At 48.1% G+C, this 25496-nt stretch overlaps 1 protein-coding gene across 1 annotated transcript in view; it reads left to right on the top strand.

The window, feature by feature from the left end:
* The window catches only part of TLN2 (talin 2), a 443787-nt gene that overhangs the window by 367727 nt on the left and 50564 nt on the right, over positions 1–25496 (top strand). Inside the window, exons 42-46 of the mRNA XM_004274706.2 lie at positions 3978–4148; positions 9675–9821; positions 13329–13430; positions 15880–15999; positions 23247–23393. Coding sequence (XP_004274754.1) covers positions 3978–4148; positions 9675–9821; positions 13329–13430; positions 15880–15999; positions 23247–23393 — 687 coding nt within the window. The remainder of the gene's footprint in view (positions 1–3977; positions 4149–9674; positions 9822–13328; positions 13431–15879; positions 16000–23246; positions 23394–25496) is intronic.

The raw sequence follows: 25496 nt of genomic DNA, 5'->3' as shown, positions 1-25496 counted from the left end.
GACAAAAGCTACAGGGTAATTTTTCTGGTAGTGCTCAGACTTTGCAGCCGCCAAGGCAGTTTTCAGTCACCTATCACTCTTGATCTTTGCTGGGACAAGCCAGAGACTGAACTTGGCATTCCTGGCCTGGTGTCTGCCATCTTTTGTCCTGGCTGGCCAGCCTCATTCTGGTGTGTTTAGGGCACGTTTTTCCTCCACAGCCTCTAATATAGTGTCCATTTTCACACGTGAGGAAGCAAAGCAAACTTGCAAACTTTTACCCTCGACAGCTGAAGCTTCCGTGTGGCCACTCTGCCAGCCCTTCACCTGAGCGTTCATACCCACGTGGTTGCAGGTGCTGCATCATGTTCTGCCTGTTTGGGGTTCATTTTGCACATCCTTCAAGGAGAGTTGGCTTGGCAAGCAGCCTGTGCCTCGGCAGAGAGAGGGCAGACATTGGGTTTGTAACAACCTGCAGGATTTCCTAGCATTTGTCAGTGCTGCTGTCAGTACTGATGTGCAGATCAAGAAATCCAGTAGCCAAAATCATCTCTGCAGGTACTGATTTTAGGAAATCAATATTCCTGCTTTTTCAATACAGGATAGCTTAAGAGCCTACTAAGCTTCCTGCTGGGTGTAAGGAGAGGTGTTTGGGCTTAAAATGGCCAGTATCTCTCTGCCATTGCAAGTGCGGTAAATTTCATTTCTCACCTGAGTGCGTTTATAATAAGAAAGGGCTTGTCCACCTGTATGAAGCAGTTTGCAAGGGGGGGGGCGGTGTAGAACGGGCCTGGGGGCTGGAGCACTGCGTATATGACTGCTGTGGGGACAGTGAGTTTGGCAGAGAAACCGAACTTCTGTTCAGCAGTTACTTTTGATTCCAGTAGGAATTTCGTAAGCAAGTATTTCTAGACTCCTAGGGCAGCATCCTTGTCTCTGCCCTTACGTTGTTCAGTGTGGAAAATTAATTCCTATGTCAGTGGGTGGCATGAAAAGAAACTTTATTGGTGCCGCCTGAGTTATCAATTTACTCTGGTCCTTTGGCTAAACGAGTCTCACCTTCCGAAAGGGAGTTCTGGACAAAAGCAGCCTAGGGGGCCTCCATCCAGAGGGGTCGTGGGCTGGTGGTTGATGCCCACCTGGTCCCAGTGCTTCATGATGGCGCTCAGGTGAGGTGCCAATTCAGCAGCTTCAGTCCCACTTGGGAGTGATTGACAAAGGCAGATTCTCGGACCCCGCCTGGATTGGTTTCCCACAGCCGCTGTAACAAAGTACCACAAACTAGGGGGCTTAAAACGACAGAAATGTAATCTCTCACAGCTCTGGAGTCCAGAAATCCAAAATCAAGGCGTTGGCAGGGCCACACGTGTTTTGGAGGCTCCATTCTTTGCTGCTTCCAGCTTGTGGTAGCTCTCGGCATTCCTTGACTGAATCTCGCCAGTCTCTCTCCGTGGTCACATTGTCTCCCGCTTTTCCGCCTTCCCTTCTTCTGTTTCTTCTAAGGACACTTGTTATCAGGATTAGGGCCCACCCAAGCAATGTGGGATGATCTCATCTTCAGATCCTTAAACACACCTACAGAGACCCCTTTGTAAGATCCCCTTCACAGACTTCAGAAATTTGGACATGGACATACCTTTTTGGGGGGGTCACCATTCAACCCACTCTGCCATCCTAGGCTTAGGGACTCCAACATCGTATACCAAATACTCAAAATTCTGTGTTATTTTCACTTCTGTACTAACTCAGGTGAGGAGGTTTCCTGTTCTGTCATGGGTCTCAATTACAGGAGGTATTAGAGTCCTTGCTAAACTTCCTAAATACAGGAAAAAATCCCATCCCTTCCAAAACCTTTGCCCTACAATAGGTGAAGAATAATGACCCCTAGTGTGTGTGGAGTGCTTACTACATAGAGGCCTGTACTGAGGCCTTTACGCACACTGACTTAATCCCCCTAAAATTTTAAGGAACTTAGTGCTATCACATTTTACCAAGGAGGAAAGTGAAATTTAGCAATAGGAAGCAATTTGCCTAAGATTTCTTAAAAAGGAATTGGCAGGGACGATTCAAATCTCGCGGCTTTGAAAGCAGAGCTTCCTCTCCACCCAGCCATCTTCCCTTCCTGAGGGAGTCGGGCACCTGTTGAGTTGTGTTTACTTATGCTCAGCACACAGCAACCCTTGACATTTTACAGTTGCATTGATAAAATGTACTTTTAAAATAATAAAACGAATCCAGAAAACATGTTGGATTCTAATGCATTAAACATTTTGACTCCTTTAGTACTTACGGGACCCCTCCTGAACCCTGACCCCTGATGACCCATCACTGCAATCGGTGGCGACACCACCCTTCCAGGGGAAGAGGAGATGAAATCCAATGCAGATATGCAGGGCTGTCCCTGCCTATAATATACCCTGGGGATTATGCAGACTGAGCCTTACACAGAGGTCTTTGGCCAAAGCAAGGAGCTGGGCAGGACGGGGGGCTGCCGGAATCCTGCTAAGTCATGTGCCTTGACATCGATCAGGTCTGCCCAGAGGATGGGCAGCCCCTTTAAAGTTCCTACAAAGCACCATAAGGGCCAGCAGCAGCCTCGTTCAAGTGTTTTGAAACCTATCTGTAAGATAACTGTAATTGGGGATAAAACAGTCAAAGTATGTTTATTGTTAGCTGATAGTCTTGTCTCTCTATTAGCTTTAATGAACTTTAATATTTTGGACCCTCACCACCACCCCCAACTCCCACTCCCCGCTTTGTTGCTGACCCAGTGACTGCCGCTGCCCGTGGGAAGCAGCCTTCCTGCCTGCATCCCCATCACCCTCATTCTTCCTCCACATCATGGGAAGAAGCATTAAGGGAGTTGCTGGTTAAAGAAGCATTAAGGGAGTTGAGGGCTATTCCCACCAGGTGAACTTAAATACACCTGATGGGAATAATTTAGCAATTAGTAATTGCCACACAAGATGAGGAGTTGAACGGAAAAGCGTGATCAGTGTCCTTGTGTTTTATCTGAGGGGGAATAGATGACAGTGTCTGAAGCAAGGACAGCAAAAGGTTAAAATCTGATATGACGGATGCTAGGTAGATCGTGAGCTTTGGTGAGCGTATACGGTCACCCCTCCATATCTGCAGATGTCGAACCCACAGATGCAGAGGGCCGACTGTACTACAGCATTTTATATGAGAGACTTGAGCACTCGCGGATGTTTAGTATTCGTGGGGGGTCATGGAACCAATCCCCTGCAGATACCAAGGGACAACCGTATGCACCATCGATGCTGTTACCTACTGGAGACAGGCCTCTGCTGCAACAGTGCTCAGCTGTCTTTAAGCTTTTTTGTTCTCCCAGGTTGGGCTCATCATAAACAGCACATCTTGACTGATGGGAAATCATTTTTGCTTTTTTTTCCCAAATCCACGGTTCGGTCAAAATACTTGAGGCGGAGGGCAGTTGGGTTGGCTTCTCAGAATGCTTTTGAGGGTGTCTTTACTCTCAGGGTGCTTTTCTCAACTACCATGCTCCCCTGCCCTTCTTCTATACCCCTTCCTTTTGAGTTTGTAAGATGCTCGCCTTTGGTTCTTTCAAAAGCTGTTCTATTTGTGAAATTAAAATTAAGATTTGTAAAATTCTCACACCTAACTGTGGATCTCAGAACAGATTTCTTAGCACTTCTGCCATGATGAGAGACAGACAAAGAGCTCCCCAGAAAAAGAAAAATCGGAACAAGAGTTCATTAATTACAAGTACTCTCAAAAGTAAAGTTGAACGAGGAATAAGGTCTGAGGACCTAATATGTATATAACATGGTGACTGTAATTCGTAATACTGGATGTAAAATAGAAAAAAACAAAAGTGAAGTCCAGCAGATCTGCCTCTCCCTGTGACTCATCCCATCCCTGTCCCAGACCCCTTCCCAGCAGCTGGGCTCCTAAACGAGACACAGTATTTACATGTTGCATCTGGGGCTCTTTTTTTTTTTTTTTTGTCTTGAAAGGTGACACAACTGGCGAGCTACTTTGAGCCCTTGATCTTAGCTGCAGTGGGTGTCACCTCCAAGATTCTGGACCATCAACAGCAGATGACAGTGCTGGACCAGACCAAGACGCTCGCAGAGTCTGCCCTACAGATGTTGTACGCAGCCAAGGAAGGCGGAGGAAACCCCAAGGTACAGCTCAGGATGCTAGGGGCTCACTTAGGACACTGAGAAGCCAGCACACGTTCCTCTGTATCATGTCCCTCCAGGGAGGGCACCTCCAGTTTTTGGATGGTGGCATTTGATTTTCCATTTAAAGGTGGGAAATAATCTTCTCTTGGCCTTCCCGGGGATCTTTAAGGGGAAAACCAAGAAATGCACACAATTAAGGCTAATTTAGAAATTTGGTTTTTTTTTTCCGTGACAGTGTGTGTAGGTGAGCATCCTTGGGAAAGAAACATGTATTGTGTGGTTATTACAGGAATAAAAACCATAATACCTGCCTGGCACCTGTTCAGTGTTGACACAAAGCAAACCTCTATTGTTTTCCACTAAGTGTCGTTTCTGTTCCTGGTACTTAAGTTCAAAGAGAAACATGGTCAAGGTCACCCATGGCATGTGTTGCTATTGCCTTGGGGACAGTAGTTTAATATGAAAATCTCCCTTACCAGTTTACAGGTGGAACATTTCTTCAGCCTGATGTGTCACCCAGGTACTTTTAAGTGGCCAAAGATGGTGACAACATGTCCTTTTCTCTCGAGGTCAGAGAAATTATCAGGGATTGTTTTACTTGTGAAACCAGCATGCACCTTAAGTTTCCTCAGGGTTCTGGAACCTGGAGAGGGGGCTGGAGGCTTCTACCACCACTTGTATCTTCTAGGAGCTGCCTCCACACGATCATGTGATCTTAATGGGTCTTCACCTAAGCAGATTAACTTGAGAGAGCACTACTGGAAAGATTTGTGTAGCATAGTGACCTACGAGCTACAAGGATCCATTATATATATATATATATATATATATATATATATATATATATATATATATATAGCGGGGGGTTGTTTGTTTGTTTTTTGCGGTACGTGGACCTCTCACTGTTGGCAGCCTCTCCCGTTGCGGAGCACAGGCTCCAGACACGCAGACTCAGCGGCCATGGCTCACGGGCCCAGCCGCTCCACGGCATGTGGGATCTTCCCGGACCGGGGCACGAACCCACGTCCCCTGCGTCGGCAGATGGACTCTCAACCACTGCGCCACCAGGGAAGCCCCTGTGGGTTTTTTTTTTAGTGTGATTTGTTGTATGTCTAAGATCTTCAAATCAGTCACGTGGTATAGCAGAGAAGACTCTAGACTGACTCAGATGGCAAAATGGTGATCTCAGAGCTAACAGCTATTGCATGGTGACTCTGTGTCATTTATTACATCTTACACCCTCATCTTATGTAATCTTCATAGAAACTCTGTGACGTGGGAAGGTTCCCACTGCACATGTGCAGAAGCTGAGGCTTCCCTGCCGAGTTGTCCGAGATCGCAGGCGAGGTGCACGTGGGGTCATGTGGAAACGCAGGCCAACTCAGCCTGGAGCAAGGCCCGGGCGGGGTCAAGGAAGGAGGCAGGGAAGAGGGAGCAGCATCTGCAAAGCACAGAGAGGTTTATAAAAGGATTGTGATCTCTTTAGAAAATAGCACTCTAGTCTGGTGTGTACGGAACGTGCCGAGTGTGGGGACAATGGGACGGGAGGGAAGACTGGGCTGTATCGTGACAGGCCTCCTCCTGGAGGAGCCCCAGGGGCTGGGGCTTTCTAGTGAGCAGTGGAAAATGGCACAGCCCATCCGTAGTCTAGAAATGCCATTCTGGAAGCAGCATGAATAATGTCTTGGACTTGCATTCTCTGTGTTCAGTTTTTCACTCATGTATCTGGCAACTCGTAAGAGATTAATTCTGGGGATGCTAAAAACTTTGAGAGCCAGCCTTGGCCCTCAAGTTGTTCCGAGTTTTGTGGCAAAAAAAATGAGTCTGGTTGCTGAAGTGGTGGACAGAGCAAGAAGAAGGACACCCTTTGGCTGTGACAGGTTAGTGATGGATGCCCCAGAGTGGGGCCCCCACCCCCTTTGCTCCCTCCCTAAACTGGAGCAGCTGGGACTCGCCTTCCAGACCCAGTTCTAGGTTATCTTTTCTCCAGGGCTGTTTACTGCCACATCTCTACGCCTAACCTGAGGGGGTTTCATTCTCAGCAGAAGAACTCAAATTAGTAGGTTTCTGGATGTTTAAGAGATTAAGACATCTGTTTGGACTGCAAGTTCAGAGCTCCTCGTGGAATTCTGTTGTATGCCAAGGAACCTCACAGGTGGGAGCATTTGTAGTTGGCACTGTAAGCTTTATAATGACATCCTTTGCTTGGAAGTGTGGGCTGGAGAACAGTGTGGAGTAGTTCTCAGTGAAAGACCTGAAGCACCAGGTGATGAACTAAGACACGTGATGAGTGACGGCGATGCAGGAGTTTACATGGATCCTGTCGCTGGTAGCAGGTACCTGTGCTGTCTGCAGACTCTGACAGGCTTGTCACAGGGTGCCTGGGACACTACAAGTTGGCTTGAAGGCCCTTTCCTAAGAGGCCTAGTGCAGAGACTTAATCCCCTTGGGTGCTGTTCTTTGGGCAGATGTTTACTAAGTGTTACTTGCTACGTGTTAGGTGATGTATAAAACGTATGTGTTAGATGTCGTAGTCCTTGTTTGCATGTGGTCTAAATGTGGTTAAATGGTTTTCAGTGTCTTTTGTTTGGTGAGAAATAGGATAAGCTTCGGGGGCCAACATATCTGGATTTCAAATCCCAGCTCAGCCTTTTGCTGGCAAATAACTTCATTTGTTTCCTCATCTAAACAATAAGGTTGGTAATGAATACGTCCGGAGTAGTTGTAGAGATTATATGAGATAATATGCCTGACGTAATGGGTGTTCCAAAGAAAAAAATTAGAAAGTAACAGTCCCAGAGCCTGGTGTTAATGGATCACATGAGTACAAGACATTTGCTCTGTGACCTCACCCTCATCCCATTGAGCCCCCTTCTACACTCATTCTGTACCTCCAGAGCTTCCCCCACCCACTCACCTCTCTCCCACTTACCCCTCCCCCACTCACTTCCCTCCTCCATCCTCCTTGAAGGGGCCTCTCCAGCGTCTGCCTGTAACACTCCAGCAAATATGCCACCCTGTCCATTGTTGGGCAGTTCTAATTATTAGCTGTTTTTTCCCCTCTACTGAAGTTGAGATCTGCCCCCTGTAGCCTTCTCCCATTTTCCAAACTCCTGTGATGTCTATGCCTGCTTTACTGGGCTTTGTAGTTGAAGCACTATAATAAAGAAATAAGGCTCCCTTGGAAGTAGACTACAGACACGTTTCCAAAAAAGAACAGAGTCTGATTTCTCTCCTTTGCTGCTCTGTGAGGAGCAGTAACAAGGATCCCCTCCAGATTCTAAAATAATGACCTCATTGTTGAGCCCGCTGACTCCACTTGCCAGATTGCTCTTGGTTGGTTAAGGCTGCCTTCATTGAGAGCCTACTGTGTCTTTTGGGGTCTGAAGCTAGTGTGCTCAGGCAACCCATGTGTGGGATCTGGCCTCAGTGGTGTGACCCAGATGAGGTTTGCCATTGGAGTTAGAGGACACGGCTCTGGGTGAGGCTTGGAGTCATTGGAGGAGGCCTCACGGCCTCTGAGCTGACCCTTGAAGGATCTGTAAAAACTTAAACATGTGGAGTGAAGGAGAAGCAGGCCTTCTAAAGAATTCCTCACCACGAGCAAATGGGAAGGTGATTCACTTCTGGACAGCCAAGAGCAAGGATGTGTTTTTGTAGGTTTTGATGCTCTGGTGTGGAGAAAGTGTCCTTTACGTTTTCCAAGGAGTTTCAGAGAACTGTTCTGTGATTTACTTCTGCCACCCCCAGAACTGGCTTCTGATACCTTCCTAAGCCTGCATGGGAGAGCAGATGCTTGGCAAGCCGCTCTCACTTCTCCCCGCAAATGTGTACTTTGTTTAATAGGAAGGTACAGAGTTGCTAACATTTTTGTGCCACCAATAGTTGCCTCATTCTAAGAGAGATTTACAGAAATGCACACCTGACATTTTACCTTTTTTTTTTTTTTTTTTTTACATTTTATCTTTTTTATAAATGAGAACATATTTGTGTGAGATGCTCCCTCTGGAGGGTTATGTACAGGAGATGTCACTTTTCAGGCTTCCATCAAAATAAAGCAATCTGCACATTTAGTGTTTTCCCTTCTCTGTGCCATGAAATCAGCCATTAACCTAAATTACCAGTTCACTCCATCACATCCCTCAGAGAGAGAGCTTTGCATCCTGGCACGGTTGCCTCAGGATAACCATCACATATTTCACATCTCATCAGATTTTGTATTTGGAGGACTCTTCTTGATTCCTGTGGCTTTTTAATTCTGCCAGCTGAGCCAGTTCCCATGGCTCACGTAGCTTCTTCTTGAATTCTTCTCTTTTATTTCATCACTCAAAAGAGTTATCATTTACCATCTCTCACTGGCTTCCTTACCTACTCATCTACCAAAGTAAAGGTGCAATTCGTTGGGCCTTTTAGAGGGGTCATCTTCCTCTGAGGAGCATCAGGGTAGCCGTGGCCACTGCACGGGGGCATCCGGTACCGGATGCAACGCACTTCTGACACAAAACACCCCGCATTATTTCAGATTTCCCAGGTAAGGACACGGTCCCCTACTAGACTGCTCTTATTATAAATGATAAGATGTCTACAACCATCTCATCTCATCAGAATTCCACTGCATAGCATTGTTATAATTATTCCCATTTTGCTTAGGAACCCACGCCCAGGACCACTTAGCTACTTAGCAGTGGAGACAGAATTCGACCCCAGCTTTTTCTGACCCCAGGACCTTCACTCTTTGCTCCTTCATCTTGCTACCACTCAAGGTGTTTTTTAGGGAGCCTGGCACCACCATTCTTTCATCCTTTCATTCACTCACTTGCCAGGGCCTGCTCTGGGCTCCATACATGTTGTTAAAGCATCTCTGAGGACTGTCTAGGGGAACTCATGAGCACTCAGGCTTTGCCTGCAGAGTGTCTATCCCTGGAGAACTTTCGTCATTCATCCCTCCAAACTCATGTAAATGTCATTTGTGACATAGTTCCAAAGCCCATGTAGCCTTCTGCAGATTTCTGCCTCCTGTATGTATCTCTATTTCCATAATCCAGTTGTATTTATAGAAAGGGAATTATAGTGTATTGGGCAACTTTGAAGAGAAGCACATTTGTTATGAACACGTGTTTTTCTTTATATATATATTTTTTCTATTAAATCCGTCAACTTGTATATTAGGGAATCTGTGGCATTCTCTTTCTACCACCCTGAACGTAGTAACGTAAAATTAGTCACGTCATAAGACGCTGGTTGAAATTGCAGGGTTGTTTTTCCTTTTGTTTGCAAAAAGAGATCTTTTTCTTTTTGTCTTTCTGATTTTTATTTATTTTGCAAACAAATGTACAAACATAATAAAGGAAAGGAAAAAGTAGAGCATACATTTGTTGTGCTCCATAACGGGGATGTAGGTTTATATTCTGCTTTTTAAGGTTATCTGTAAAAGAAGTGAAGTGATTCTTAAGAGATTGAGCACCGTTGTCTTCTGCTTATGGAAACATCTTACAGCTATCTTCTCCCCCCTGTCCCCCACCTCAGGCACAGCACACCCACGATGCCATCACGGAGGCCGCCCAGCTCATGAAGGAGGCCGTGGACGACATCATGGTGACGCTGAATGAAGCTGCCAGTGAAGTGGGGCTGGTGGGAGGCATGGTCGACGCCATCGCAGAAGCCATGAGCAAGGTGGGCCTGGGCCCCCAGATGCTTTCCTGCACTCCTTGGCCCCGTTTCCTCCAAGGTTCCCCTCTAACTTGGTCCCAGGGGCTTTTCTCTAAGGAGCTGTCAGAGGAGCCCTCTGATCCAGGCTGCCACTAGCAAGCCTCCTCTTTTCTTGAGGTGTCTGCTTATCATATGTCCAGCATATTCTTCATTCTTTATTATTCATTCATTACTTTTGTAAGCCGGTCGCACCCTTCCTTCCACATTCACACGGCGGAGAAAGAGATGGAGAAGACATCCTTGGTCCCCTCACGTATAAAATGGAGGTAATTATTTACCTCCCCTGTATACCTCGTAGGGTTGTCGTGGGGAGCAAACTCCAAAATGAAATAACGAAGTGATTCCCAAGTGCTGGTCTTCAGAATGGCTCCTTTGGAATCCTTGGGAGCATTTTAGAATGCACATTCCTAGGCCCTACCCCCACCCTGATCACTTGGAATCTCTATGGTGTGAAGCCTAGTAATTTCAAAATCTCCCCATGGTTCTGGTATCTAGCCAGATGCAGGGACCACTGAAATGGTTAAGTGTAAAAGCCCTCAGAGACCAGTTGTAGACAACAAACATAGATGACAGGGGTATCATTTCTCCTCCAGTGACCCATCAGTTGAGTTGGGTCAGTAGGGAAGGATGACTGGACAGTATCTCCTGCTCTTTTGAAGGATCCCCAAGGAATTCTTCACTAATGTCTGTTTGATGCTCATCAGAATTAACAACTACTCGTCAATGTCTAATTGCCATCCTCTGATAGCATAGCTAAGAACTGTAGACATCCTCTGTGTTTGGAAATGTCCATTGTCAGATTGTGAATACACTAATGTGGTTTTTCAGGATAATAAGTGGTCTTTAATTGCTAATTTAGAGAAGATTGGTTGGTTCGTATCTCCAGGAAGAGATGATAGCCTGAAACTGTAATTAGGATAATTCCCATTAAACATTATGCAAACATTATCAGACTGATAATGTCCCAAGCTAAGCTGGGATGCTGGGGACCCCTTAGAGACCCCAGGCTTGCCTTGTCAAAGCACTCCAGTAATTTCTGCTGTGGGCTTCTCACGCTTCAAATCTGGACAGTCTGGCAGAACACGAGTAAATTGCCCTCTTCCTCAAGGCCCTTGGATAAGTCTCAGTGGATTTGTTTGGTTTTCAGGACATCAGAACACCAGAGCTTTGAAATTAAGCCATGTATCTATCAAGGATATTAAATAATGGAGCTCAAGGTTTCTCAGTACAAATGAGAGCTTCAAATGATAATCTTTTTCTTCTTAGGAGGTATTTTTCACAGTCACTCTAATGATAGGGAAGTGTTCCATAAATCCCTGGAAGATGGAAGTCTTTTTTTGATAACCTTTTAGCCTTGCATATTGCAATGAATCTTTAATAAGGAAAGTGGCTCTTGTACTGTCTGATTTCAGGGGTGTGACATCTGCTCTCTCAGCCCAGGACATGCCTGATTCTTTTGGAAGGGGTGGGAAATAGGTCTGGTGTTACCTGATAGCAATAATTAGGAGCCACTAACAACATGAACCCCAGAGGCCGGGAGCAAAGGGGTTTTTCCCCTCAGTTCTGCAAAGTAGATAATTGGGGTTTCATTGATACCCCTAAACTCCTACATACCCTGACCTGACACCCTGGGTACTGCACGGTGCCTCTTCCCCATTGTCTCCTTTCTAAGCCCACCCCAGCAATTAAAGAAAGAAAACAAAAACCCTGATATCTACATCAGTAGTATTTCATAAAATAAAGGACATGTTAACACCAAAAAAAAAAAAAAAAAGTAGGAAGGCTATAATCTCAGAATAAAGGAAAGTTCTTTCAACTAAGTAAATTTGAAATCCTAAAAAAAAAGTCACTACTTTGTTCTTACTTCTCTCATTCTCTTCACACTGGAAGGTTCATCATGGTGACCAGTGGCCACTGTGTTCTAAGCTGCCCTCTAGTCCAACATCCTGGCATGTTTGCAGTTACACCACATCTCATATGAAGGCTCCCAGCACATGGCCCGACCCTTACAAGATGCCCAGTTAATTTATACTGAGTGTATGAGTCCACAGCTCAGTCCTCATTTGACCAGCGGGCCCCCAAAGTGTGATGGAGATACTTGGCAGTGTCGAACTCCCTGATAAAGAAACATAAAAAAATCTACCCTGGAGGTTGTATTGTTGGTTTGGTAGACATTACATCCTGGCCTGTGCAACCACGTTACATACTAGGTTACAGTGATGCATTCATTCAACTCGCATATGTAGCTTGGATCTTCTCACGACAGGTAGCTCTCATTGACCACTCCACCTAATCTTTTCCTAATTAACTTCTGGTCCCTAATGTCTTCCCAGACTACAGACTATCTGGCAGAGAGCTGCCAGGGAGATCTTCTCAGATAGAGCATTGCCTACTGCAGATCCCACCATTTTCTTCATGATTGCAAGGTTCCTCATCAAACAGATCCAGCCTGATTCCCACCCCTTCCACAGCCCCCTCGTGTTCACTGCACTCACTCTTCCTGTAGTCCTTTCTGTTCACCTCGTCTCCTCACCTAGAATATCGTTCAGCCACCAGTGGTGACCGTCACAACGATGGTGGTGGTGAGGATGGGTGGCCTTCTTCTTCATCATAATCATCACTGACATTATCATCTTTCTCACCATCATGATCTTCATCATCATGGTTATCCTCTCCTCTCCCTTCATGTAGACGAGGTATCGTCTCAGTTGATCTTTTACTACAACCTTCTGATGCTTGGACGTTTCCAGTGAAGGTCCTGAGAACCAGTTTGAGCCTCAAGCTGGGTATTTACTCACGAGTCCTAGAACCAGGTCTCAAATTCAAGTCTTCTGAGCCAATAAATCCCCAGCCCTTCAAGGCACTGTCCCACTTCTCCACCTATTCCGCTCCACAGTGATCTCACCCTTCTCTCAGTTCCTGTGGTACTAGAGTCAGATGAACAAGTCATTCCTGATGTTTCCAATTCCTTCTCTTCCCCAGCTTAGGTCAGAAGTGAGTGTTCCAGGGTAGAGACATGCATGGGCTATACCATTCTTAGGGAAGCCCTTCATGATGGAGGTTCTGCGGCCTCCCCCAGCTCTTTGTCTGCCATTCTGACCTCCCTGCACGTTCTGGCTCACACCCACCTCCACGTGCTTGAGCGCTATTCCCTCTCCTTGGGACTCCTTCCCCACCTTTTGTGTGTGGCACACTGCTTACCTGGTAAGACTTGGCTGAAACATCATTTCTCTGGACAGCCTGCCACTCCCTTCAGACACACTGGGGGTCCTCTCCTTGCCTGTGTGCCCCCAGTACCTTATGTGCGCCTCTAATGAGGTCCTTATCACAGAAGTTGGGGGGTTCTGTTGACTCTGGACCCAAGAAACTCTGAAGGCCTCTCCATTTTCCCAAGTTCCTGATTCTAAAAAATAAAGCCCACACTTGAACAGGCCTCTGATGACCTTTGGGTTCTTTTCCTCCCCCCCGTAGCTGGATGAAGGCACTCCTCCAGAACCAAAGGGGACGTTTGTCGACTATCAGACGACAGTGGTTAAATACTCCAAAGCCATTGCGGTAACAGCTCAGGAAATGGTAAGAAGAAAATGGGCTCACCCTGCACCCCACTGTTGGTTACCCTTTTATCCACCACACCACTGAGTCTTCAAATCTGGCATCTGTGCTGGAGAGAGATTAGTCCTCTGTGTTTCTAGTTCCTCCTGGGCCTCAGCTTTGTCCTGATCTGTGGTCTTTCTGGCTGCCTGTGGTCTAGAAGCCCCAGGCCGCTGGACTTCTCATCTCACGAAGAAGCTCCAAAAGGGAATTAAAAATGACTGAGAGTTGGGCATGAGGACAGGGGAGCAAAGGAAAGAGAGAAAATTAGAATCAAGGAGGAAATGAGAAGGAAATTGCGAGTTATAGAGAAAGAAAAAAAAAATGCTATTTATCTCACAGAGGACTTGAAATGTTTTTATGGATTAAAGTTACAGTACAAGAGAAGACATTTGGGGACAGAACCAAGGCTGTCCAATGGAATCAAGTTATAATCCTTGGACAGTGCTGAACAGTACGACATTGCCGGTCTTTCAGGCAAAATGAAACAGTGGTTCTATAAAAAAATTTTTCTCCTGACAACAGAAGGCATGTAACTTTTGGAGGTGACTTTTTTTTTTTTGCTAAAATGTAATGCAATCAGAATTGTATCATATGGCTGTTTAGATATAAATGGCGTTGAGAGACAGCGAATGCTATCTTGATAGGTTAAAAAGTTGTACAAAAAAAGAAAAACGTTGTCCTCAGAGAATTAATATAAGTACCTAGTAAGAAAGTTCTGAACTTCTGAAAGCTCAGGTGTCACAGGATAAAATTGAAAGATGCCTCTTTGATGCTACCACCTAAGCCTGAGTTGGAGGGACCAGACTGCGCCACTGCGTGGTTCCTGCCCCGTCAGGCCGGGCACCTCTCTGGATGGTTTTGTCATGTAGTCATGTGTCCACTAGAGGCTGAGCTTGGACCACAAAGCCTTCCCTGGCGGCGGCTGCTGCTCATTCTTAGAAACTCTGCGGTTGAGCCAGACTCCCTGTTGTTGAGAAGGACTTGGGCTGGGGAGGGAGGAAGGAACAGTGCCCATCTCAGCGACTGGGAGAAGGCTGGAATCGGCCTCGGGCTGGCCCTGCTCAGGAGAGCTCAGGGGCGTCCCAGCTAGCCTGGCAGCCCGACGGTACTGATTTCTCCAAGCAGGGAGCACAGTGCAGCAGGGTTGAAAATGTCTCCAGTGGCCTCAGGGGGTTCTGGAATATCTCCTGGGCCAGGTTCTCAGCCGGCCTGTCTTGACCCTGGGTGTCCATGCACTTGAGGAGCCCAGCCTGGGGCTGAGTTGCTGCTCCTGGGCTGGCTGGCCAGGGCCCAGAGGGGGTGAGTGTTCCCCCCACCGCACTGGGCGGCCCCCAGGGTTGTTGTGCTCCTTGTGGCAGGGTCGCATGCAGCAGCTGTCAGCACAGCCTCGTTCTCTCGGGGTGTGGCATGCATTCCTTGGGAACCCACACCTCGGCCCGAAAGCCTGTGACATTTCCTGGTAAACATGCCTTAGACGGGCCCACATTCCCACCCTCAATGGAGGTGGAGTCATTTAACAGGTTTTTTTTTTTTTTAAGTCCTTTAAAACCAAGAACTTTAGATGCCACAAAGAGAGAGGGAAGTATCGTCATCCAGAGCGAGAGAACAGGTGGGGCAGAGGGAAGCCTTGGACCCAAGAGGGACATGGATACCTTTCTGGGTGGAGGGTTACAACTGCCCTTGTGAGTTCTAAGAGGCATTTTTGTCAGAGGAGGAAAAACTAGACAGGAGGGTATTAGCTAGGTAGGGTAAGTGGAGGTAAGGTTTTCTATCACATAGGAGGAAAATACAGAATATCTTGAGACTAAAAAGGCAGAACTTGACCATTTAGGCTACAGTATTCTCTTCACTGAATCTGTGGCTGAAACGTTGTCATTCTTTGGCACAATGTTATTACACAGCTGAATTCTGTGAGTTTCTTCCACCGAAACGTTAGGCTTACCCATCTCTTCAGTCACTGTTTCCCGATGATCCTGTCCTTGTGCCCTCTCTCGGCGGTGTGGGACCTGCTCCTGAGTCCCCAGAGACCCGATCAGCCCGGGAGCAACGTGTGACCAGGGCTGCACCCTGCACGGGGCTGGGTCCCCTTGTGGTGTCTCTGGGGGGCTCCCCGGTAACCCCACGGGGCAGGGCTGGTGGAGGCTGCTGCTCTCACCTCCCAGAGAGCGGACCCTGAGGCCCGGCCTCCACGCTGCACGGCCTGAACCTGAGCATGTTGCCTTGACCTGGCCGGGAGCCGCTGGCCTGTCATGCGGGCTGCAGCATGGGCTTCGCTTGAACTGCCCTCTCCAGCGTCCAGCCCCACACGCAAGCCACAAGCTTAAAAGTGAATGAGACCCTTTGGCTCCCAGTGGTATTAACACGTGGTTCTCATGCTTTTCTCTGTGTGTCCCTGTGTGTTTGTGTCTTGCTTGTTTTCTTTTTCCAGATGACTAAGTCGGTTACTAACCCGGAGGAATTGGGAGGACTGGCTTCACAAATGACCAGTGACTATGGGCACCTGGCTCTCCAGGGCCAGATGGCAGCAGCCACGGCGGAACCAGAGGAGGTCTGCCACCTTAAGTCCCTGTTTTAAGAAGCAAACCCACACTGGTGCCTGCTCCTGGGGGGACTCTTCTCTGTAGCTTAGCTCCACTCCAGAAGACCCCAGCCCAATAGCCAGAGGCAGGTGTAGTTCCCTCTCCTCTTGCTGCCAACCTGCCTAGGTTCACAGCCAGCAGCCGCATCCTGTGCTCCAGGCTCTCTGTCCTTCCTGAGGCCTCCTGGCGCAGATCTGGGGCCATCTGGGGAGGTGGGCTTTCAGGACTCTGGGTCTCCATGCCCCAGCCCCATCGCCTGATGCCAAGGGTGGAACCTACACTGCCATCCTCCTCTTACTTCCTACTCCTGCTTCGCAGCCCCCCTCGATTATTCGTATGTTTCCCAAAGGCTGACAGAGTATTAGAAGAGCCAAGTGTGGGATTCAGCTGCCCCTCCCTTGAGAAAGGGCTGTGTAGCCAGCCTGCTTTCATGAAACAAAGTCTTGCCCAAATATTGTTGGCAGCCTCTTAAGAACGGGCCCAGATCCCTGCCCCCATCCCCTCTGTGGACTCCTTGTCCTTACCTACCTGCCTTCCCTAAACTCACTTTCCTTAATGCCCAACACAGACTCACCTCAGAATGCCTGCCCCCGTAGGAGTCTTAAAACGACAAAAGTTTGACTCCAGAGGCCACTTACTATGAGGTCCCATATCTAATACCTCTGAGAAATCGAGTGGTCCGTTGGCAAGCATGCAGGGTGGGTAGAGCTCTGGGGTGCCCGACTACACCTGTATCAGTGTGAACACATGGAAGGGGCCCGGGCCTGAGCTACTGCATGGCTCCCTAGAGAAAGAAAGCCCAGCCTGCAGTAAAGAATAATGGAGTGAATTGCAGGGACCCTGGGAAAACAAGGTAACTACATCCGTGAAGTTCGGCAAGCTGTTTATGGAGGGCGAACCCTGTTCATGACATGTCGAGACGAACCAGGCTGTCAAGGCAGAAGGTCGTAGCTGGTCTTCCCTTCTCCTTGCGGTGATGGACAGTGTCCCCAAGTTACTCAGTGCTGTTTCTCCTGGGGGTCAGGTCTAAGCATGTCTTCACCGAGACTCCCAGCAGAACTGCAGAAATGAAGACCCAGAACAAAATCACTTTCTAACGTATGTCATAACAATGCATGTAAATGGGAGTAGCATATGTATGTACTGGCATACATATATATCCAGCATGGGATGACTTCAGTTTCTAACAGTGCCTGCATTTTGAGATTTTATTGAGGATTGGGTATTTAGGCTGCAGCATGAATAATTCTATTTGCCATGAGTCTGTCAAGTCATTACCAGGAAAGAAAAATTATCAGAGACCCGCATACGGTTCTGTGGATTTCTTTACACAGGCCCATCATATTTTTTTTTTTTTTTTAAAACAGACTCCCTCTTTTCGTAAGATCATCTGGACTCATAATTCGTTTGGTTAACATGTCATTTTGAATGTCAGAAACAAGCATAAGGGACCTTCTGTTACAGTAAGGGAAAGTTTGGTTGGACAAAAGGAAGAAGTGTTTGGCTTTTCCAGAGGATTGAAAACTAAAAGGGACTGTGATTGTGGGGGAGGTTTGGACCTCTGTCTCCAGAAATCTTTAAAGGTGGAATTTACATGCCTCTTCCTTGGTGAGTCTCACCGCCGGCCTGCCTGCCTTACGGAGGGAAGACCTAGTGATTTGTGGAGCCCTTTCCACATCTGAGTCCTGATGAGCTACCCCAGCCCCTGGGTGAAACAAGCAATTTTCTCGTTGCGACCCAGACCACTGAAGCCGCGTACAAAAGAAGGCCAAAGCAGCCGGGAAAGAAAATGCATTGCTGAAGGCACAGTAGCAAGTTCCTCTAGGTACTGGCCCTGCCCTTGTAGCAGCTGTGTTTCCGTTAAGGTTTCCCCTTTTCATGGTTACATCTTGAGATGTGTTTTACAGTCCAGACACACAAGCAGTGTGACCTGGAGTGAAAAGGAGCAGAAAGAATATAAAATTACCAGTGGCTTGCAAAGGAAAATTCTTTGTGTGCGTCTGCCAGACAGATATTTGGGGGGAAACTGAGAAGGTTAGGAGATCCCTGAAGCAATGCAGTTTTTTTATTCCAAGGCTGTGGAATTGTTTGTATACCCAAGAGGGCCCTACATCACAGCATGTGAAAATATTTATATCCAGGGCAAGTAGAAAGCCTCCCCCTTCACTGCGGTCCTGCAGTCTGCTGTGCCAAGTCAGCATTTTGGTCTTCTCCAGGATGTGACAATGACAGGAAGAGTCCTAGCTCTGCCCTCTGCACATCGAGCTGGAGCTTTCTCTGCTCGTTTTTCCATGGAAAATTCAAACTTTTGCTAACGTCCCTGTGATAACTTCTTTCCCCAGAAACGTTAAAACCCTCCAACGGCTTTGCAATTTATGATGAGTTTCCTCTTTAAAAAAAAAAAAAAAGACAAAAAAACATAGATACCGTGAGCCACAGGCTTCTAAAAGTAAATGCCGGAGAAAAGGTTTAGTGACGATGGTGCCGTCTCTGAGGACACGTTGCCATAACCACGTATAATACTGCGTATTAAAAGCTGGCAGGAACATTTGTTAGGAGCCTGCGGTGAGAAGCACAGGCCTCTCCCCGCAGATGAGATGGCTGTCTGCTCTAGACTTTTATCTGAAACTTTCCACTCCAAGGCACGCTTTCTGTAGGTGGGAGAGTGATGTCCTGCTTCTGCTCTACACACTGGTTTTTCCTGCCATATTTTCTAAGGAGAAACTGTGGTTTGTCAGATAACATCCATTCTTGCCTTTCCAACTTCCACAAGCTCTCCCAGGCAAATTATACTTGACTTGGTTTCAGATGTAATTGATCTTAAAGCCTGAGAATAATCTGTACGTTTTGTTTAGTTTTAGGCAGTACAGATGATGGATCAGTGTTTCTTAGACCCCCTCCAATTGAAATGAGAGCCAGAACTTCATGAAGGCCAGGCTTCTAATTTCCCTCAAGGCACAAAACCAGGAGACAATCTTCTCCATTTTACTTTTATTTGGGCAGGAAGGGGGAATTGAGGGTTTTTCTTGAGGTTCAAGTATTGCTTTACTCAAGTTGCCAATTTCAAACTCCAAGTTTTATGTCTTGGAGCAACATTCCTTTATAATAAATACTGGTGGGAAGTTGGATCATTCGGGGGTGGGGGGTTGGGGGCTGGTCATGTTTGCTGAGAAGTTTAGTGTTGCTTTGAGAAGCTTAGCATTTTTAAAGCCCTTATCTGAAACAGCCTTAAAAATGCATTCCCTTCTAGGATGTTCCTCCAGCAGTACAAAATGTTCTATGAAATTGCAGTAACGTAGAGTATGTTGATTCTGGGGTCCTTCACTTAAGTGCCCTAGCTAACCTGTGTGCCGGTGGAGAAGGGTAGGAATACACGAGCTGTTCATCCAGTCGATACGGGGCGCAGATACTATGCTGGGCGCTGGCCCATATGCCCCACAACTGCAAGTGTGTGAGGCGAGAGTCATTCATCCTTCCCCATTTCACAGATAAGCAAACCAAGGAGACTCAGGGAGCTCTGTGAAATTGCCCAGGACCACACAGCTACAACAGTTAGTGTTGAAGCCCCCTTTTAAATAACTTTTTGGAATAAGTGAACGTTTCAAGTAAGTAAATAAAAAGGTAACAGGTCGATATGTAGAAGAGTCAGGATTCAAACCCAGGTTTGTCGGGCATCACAATCCTTGCTCTTTGCCCTGCACCAAGATGCTTCTTTTCACAGTAGTGAGCATTCATGTGTCACTTTGTACTTGCTGAGACTCTGCACGTGCACCTTCCATTTGGTCGTCCACAGCCCTGGGAAGTGGGCAGGGCAGGTTTCTGTGTCGCAGGTGAGGAAACCAAGTCCCCGTGAGGCTAGTGTGCTCACCCAGAGTCTGGTGGCCAGGAGAGGGCAGAGCTAGAAGCAAGGCCTGTGGTCCTTTCTGCTGCCCAGGTGGGTGATGGGTTGAGAGCAGGGGTGGGGCTGGCATCCTGCGATCCCTTCCTGTTACATTCAGCCCTCTGAGCCTGTGAAAATAAGCGAGTGAAGCTTATTTCAAAACTAGTCCTTCATAATACGGTATCTCTCCTGCATGCGTCCGTATAGGATCACGCGGCCACATCTGCCAGAGGTTTGTGTAGCCAAGCCTCGGGGGGTTCTCCCGGCATGTGCGAGGCAACTGTGTGACCTGGCACAGACTGAGACTCCAGGACCAAGCCCTGGGTTGACTGAGAACTCCAAAGCTTTTGCAACTGTTGCATTTGTTTGTTTTCATCCCTTTGCTTTCTGGTGCTGGTCTCCCTCGGGCTTCCTAACTGGAATTTCATCCCTGATGACCACCGTGCCAGCTCCACGGTTGCATTTACAGGATCCCTTGCTACATGCATGATGTCATCTCCAAGAAGGAGGCTGAGCGTCAGGAGGCTGGGCTGTGTTTTTTATAGCGGAGCCTTTTGAGGGGCTGAGGGCGCATGAGAGTGCGGTGGGGTTGTCTTCCCACTGTTTATCACATCTGTCCATAGGTTTCAGGTTTGCGACAGCTTGGGAGCGGGTGCCTTCTCCCCCTACCTCCGGGGTGATTGGGGAGTGATTTAGGTGGCCTGTGGTTGTCCTAGTGCCCTGTTCTGCAAAGAGAAAGCTCAGGCTCAGCTCTGTGCAGGGGGCAGGAAAGATGCAGGGAGAAGACTCTTCCAGAACCTGGCACAGGTCCGTTCTTTTCTGGCACAGTGGTTTCATACCCCCGGCCCAGCGAGGTGCTCTGGAAGTTCTGCGTCTGTTCGACTCAAGTTTCCCTTTTTAAACATAATGTCATTATTTATATAAAAACTGTTAGGAAAAGCAGCATGGGCTCTTGAACGTATTCTAGGCCAAAATGGTAACCCACTGGGGGCCACCCGTACCTTACCCTGGGCCGGTGGGTGGTTCTGTGCAGGCCTCAGGCTGGTGGAGCATCTGCCTTGCCTCCTGTGGTCGAGGAACTGTGAGAACACTCTTCCCTTTTGCTTTATACAAGGAACAGGATTCTCCACCCTGTGCAGCCAAGGCAAAATGCAGAAATGAGCTGGTGGCCGAGGCTGTAACTGGCCTTCATAACCCTGTCTTCGGATCACCGAGCCTCATTGTTGACTTTTTGGGTCAAGGATATAAATTTTAACTCATAAAGGAAGAGTATAGTAATAACAAATTACTTCCATTTTATATGTTGAGGTTCCATGAGCGATGTTATTGGGGGGTGGGAAAGGGTTCTGTTGCTAAGTGGAAAAAAAATCAAATCAGAAAAACACTGATCTGATTGGGATTGACATATATACACTAGTATGTATAAAATAGATAACTAATAAGAACCTGCTGTATAAAAAAATAAAATTCAAAAAAAACCACTGATCTAATGGATAGAGCACCATGCTTGGGGTGAAAGATTTGAATTCTCCTCTGGCTTTGCTGGGAACTGGCTGTGTGATCTTGGGCTAATCACATCACTTCTCTGGGCCTCAGTCTCTTCATCTGTAAAATGGGGAGGCTGAACTCATAAGGTCTCTTTTATTTGAAAGTATGTGAATGTTTCTTCCTCCATTTCCCCCTTCCTTGACTTCCCCGTTGGCATCTTATCCTGTAGAGACCTGTGCTCATCCTTGACAGCAGAGCTCTTGCCTTTGTATTAGCTCTGACCCTTGAGTACTTAGGGTTACACTGTATGGGTCTGAAAAGCCTTGAGAGCCTGGTTGAGTTTAAAACTTCACTGGGGCATCCCCCTGCTTCAGCTTCACCTTGTGTTTAAACCAGTAAACACGCCCAGCAAAGAGATATACTTAAATGGCCTTGCCACTGCGTGGGCTGAATTCAAGCCTCTCTAGTTCTCAGTGGCGGTCTTGATGCTGTGCTAGTCCAGATCTGTTTTCAGCGCTGTCGGGTTGCATGATCCTGGCATGATGCCCGTGTCGTACTCCATGTGGAGATGGTCAGCAAGAAGCCCTGCCTGACTGCGAAGCTTTTGTAGTACCTGCTCGTGTACGAATAGAAGACACCCCAAAGAGCAGAAGCTCAGCTTTCTGGGTCAGGAGAACGTTTTACCAAATGGACTTAAACATCCTTCGGGCCTTAAAGGGTTAAGGGAATAACCTTTTTCCCTGAAAGCAGTGTGTGTTTCAATAATAGAGTGAGCATTTGCAGCCCTCTCACACCTGGAATCGCCTTCCCTTAAACTCTGACTCTTGGGATGAGGTTGGAAGATAGCATCCAGGTGGCCCGAATTCCCAGGTTTTATTCACAAAACCTGGGCTCTTTTAGTAACTCTTCTTGAGAGACGCTGGAAGGATCAGCACACAGCTTCTAGCTACTGTGGATTCTTGAAAATAATGCTTAGCTTAGAGGTGTTTTGTTCCGTGTTTAGTTGCTTACCTGGGCTGTGTTGATCAGACCAAAATGAAAACTGATGTGAAACAAAGCCAGAAGAATGCAAGCTTTGGGCGGTGGAGGTGGAATTGACTACACCACAGAGATACCTGGCACCTTATCCATAGTGGAACTTATTTGGCTTCTTTTAGGCAAAGTACCTTTTATAATCACACAACGCAGGGGTCATTAAAAGAATGCATGCCTGCTAAGCCGGCAGCTCTAAACATGTAACTTTTTAAGGAAACCTCAACCTGGCTTGCTAGAAAGGGAACCTGGGCCCAGCATGGTTACTCTCCCTCTGTGGTACAGCTGAGGAAGGGGGCGTTCTGGTTGGTAAACCTGGCAATTTTGCAAGAATCTGAACACTTTAAAATATGCTTTATACTAAAGCTATATATTCTGAACTTCTACTTACCCCCTAGGGCTTTTGTGAGAAATCAATGAAATTAAATGCATTACCTGCCTCGAAGAGGCCCTGACACACGGTAGGGGCGCAATGGTTGAATGAATAATGAAACACTGGTTGAATGAATAATCCCGCAGAGTTCATCTAATTAACATTCTTACCTAGTGGCTCAGGATACAGGTAGAGAAGTGCACCAGAAAAGGTAACAAATATTATTAAGCTTGCTTACTGGGGGCTGCGGGGTATTTTACAGTCTCTAAAACAGGAAGCAAAATCAACCAAATTCCATAGTTCACCAAACACAGCCTCCTAATAGCAGTGGAATTTTCCCAGCCAGGCTCCCCTAGGATGTAAGAGAAATTTTCCACGTAGGGAAGACCTCGATGGCAGGGCCATCATGCTTCCCCCTCCCCACCCCGGGCCTGCCTCCACAGATCGGCTTCCAGATTCGCACTCGGGTGCAGGACCTGGGCCACGGCTGCATCTTCCTGGTGCAGAAGGCGGGGGCCCTCCAGGTGTGCCCCACGGACAGCTACACCAAAAGGGAGCTGATCGAGTGTGCCCGCGCGGTCACAGAGAAGGTAAGGAGCAGCCCTCAGGGCAGGCGGGACCCGCCGAGACCAGGGACAGACCAGGAAACTAAGCCAAACACCAGCCAGCTGGGTCAGATCTGATCGTCTTCCCTCCCACCCAGGGTCTCCCCGGGGCCGGGGCACATCAGGCAGCTGGGGGTGATCTGTGGTCCTGAGAAACTGAGAACGTGAGAGGGACAGTCCCACAGAGGTCAGGGCCCTGGCGGTCAACTTGGAAGGCTCTCCTGTGGACAGACTGGCCAGGTGGTGTCCCAAGTCACAGCCAGTGCCAGGAGCCGCTCCCTGCAACCCCTTTGCACACTTTTGCCGCCAGGCTCCCTTCTCAGAGAGGCTCCCAGGTGCTGGGGGTGAGTAAGAAGGACCCACAGCTCCTCTTTATTTCCAGATGAGACAGTGCAGTGAGGAGGGTTAGCACCCTCGAAGTCACATGGCACCGTGGTGGGAGAGCAGGCACTGGCAGGAAGTTTTCTGACTCTGTCGGCAGCTGTCTGTAGAGAGAATCACGTAGGGTGATGCATCGGACTCTAGGGTCTCAGCTAAGCTACTTCACCCTGCCAAGCCTCAACTTCCCCATCAGTAAAGGGAGGATGAAGAAATAGAATACCTGGCCTACGGGGTGTGTGGATTACATGCAGCTATACCGGTCAAAGAGCCTGGCACAGTACCAGGTGCACCGTTCAACGTTTAGTAAATTCTAGGCGCTGTTCCCTGTCTCTGTCCTCCAGCACTCCCTTCTCCCTGGAAGTTTTCCATGGTTCACAGTGCCCCGTTCTGAACATCCCTTCGTTCCCAGTAGTTCCTTGACTCTCCCGCAGTTTGCTGATGGTTTTGCTTGGCTTATTTCTCAGAGTCATTTTTCAGGGCAGCTGCTGTGCAGGCCATTTGAGGTGCCGGTGGCAGCATCCGTGCTTTGCTGGTGTTTCCCTCTCCTTCACTTGGGTCGCAGGACAGCTCTGCACCATTGAGAAGCTTGGCAGCAGGACTTGAGGGGTGGGAGGGGGACCATCCCCTGGAAACTGCCGGGACAGAGGCTGCTCTGTACGAGGCCCCTCGCCACAGCCGGACATCAGTCTTCCGCAGCCCACAGGACTGTCCAGGCCTCCCTGGCCTCCCCAGGATGAGGAAATAAATCTCTCAGCTCGAGGAAGGCCCTCTCCCTCCTTTGAAAGCCCTTCCTTGTTGTTGAAGTTACTCGTGCCAAGTTCCCCCGTAGGAAACCTTGGAACAGGAACACGAGGGAGGAAAGGAGGGGGTCCAAGCTGCGTGGTGCTAGTGAGCGTGGCCAAGCAGCCTGGTCTTCCTGAGCTGGCCTCCGTCTTACTGCTCCTCCAGCAGAGGATCCCTGACCCAGGACACCAGGAAGAGGGGTCAGAGGCAGGGGGTCGGCTTGGGCAGAGCACCTAGCCTTTTGGGCAGTTTCCTGCTACATCCCTCTGCCCTGCTCATCTCCTGCCCTCCCATCTCCACCTGCCATCTTTCTTACCTGTCTAGGTGTGTCTGTGTGATTGTCTCCAGCCAGGAGGGCAGACCCAAAAGGGCAAGAGAGGGGGTGGGTGAGGAAGGAAGGAGGGGGCTTGTGTGGCAGGAACGCGGGGGGAGGCCTGGGAGATGGGATCCAGTTGTGAAGGGAGCTCAGCTCCTCTCCACAGCAGGGGGACAGCTGTCCCCACGGGTGTGGTGGGTCCAGCTTGCCTTGTAGGAAGGTGTCTTTAGGGACATGAGGGTGCACTGGAGAGGTGACAGGTGCCAGCAGAGGGTTTCTGGCATGGAAGGCACTGGAGTGAACGCCTTAGCCAACCTGCTGGTGGCAGGTGATGGTGCGAGGGAGTGGTAGGTGGAGAGTTTACACGAGGGGGTCCTCTCTGGGGTCCACTATGAAGAACTCCTAGACAAAGAGGCAGCCGAGGGAAGGAGTGACAAGTGTTAGCAGAGGGCTGTTCCACAGAAAACCTGATCAGAGGGGACAGAAACAGCCACACCTTTTACAGGAGCCCAACCCTTATCCCTCTCTGTGATTTCAGAAACATCAAGTAGAGTAGCATGTACCCTCTAGTAAACCCTTACCTGCCTAGTAATTTACATGTATTTTTC

Source organism: Orcinus orca, chromosome 2 (genome assembly GCF_937001465.1).
Source record: "Orcinus orca chromosome 2, mOrcOrc1.1, whole genome shotgun sequence".
NCBI classification, from domain to species: Eukaryota; Metazoa; Chordata; class Mammalia; order Artiodactyla; family Delphinidae; genus Orcinus; species Orcinus orca.
The sequence above is the reverse complement of the archived record's forward strand: the minus strand, read 5'-3'. Positions and strand labels throughout refer to the sequence as shown.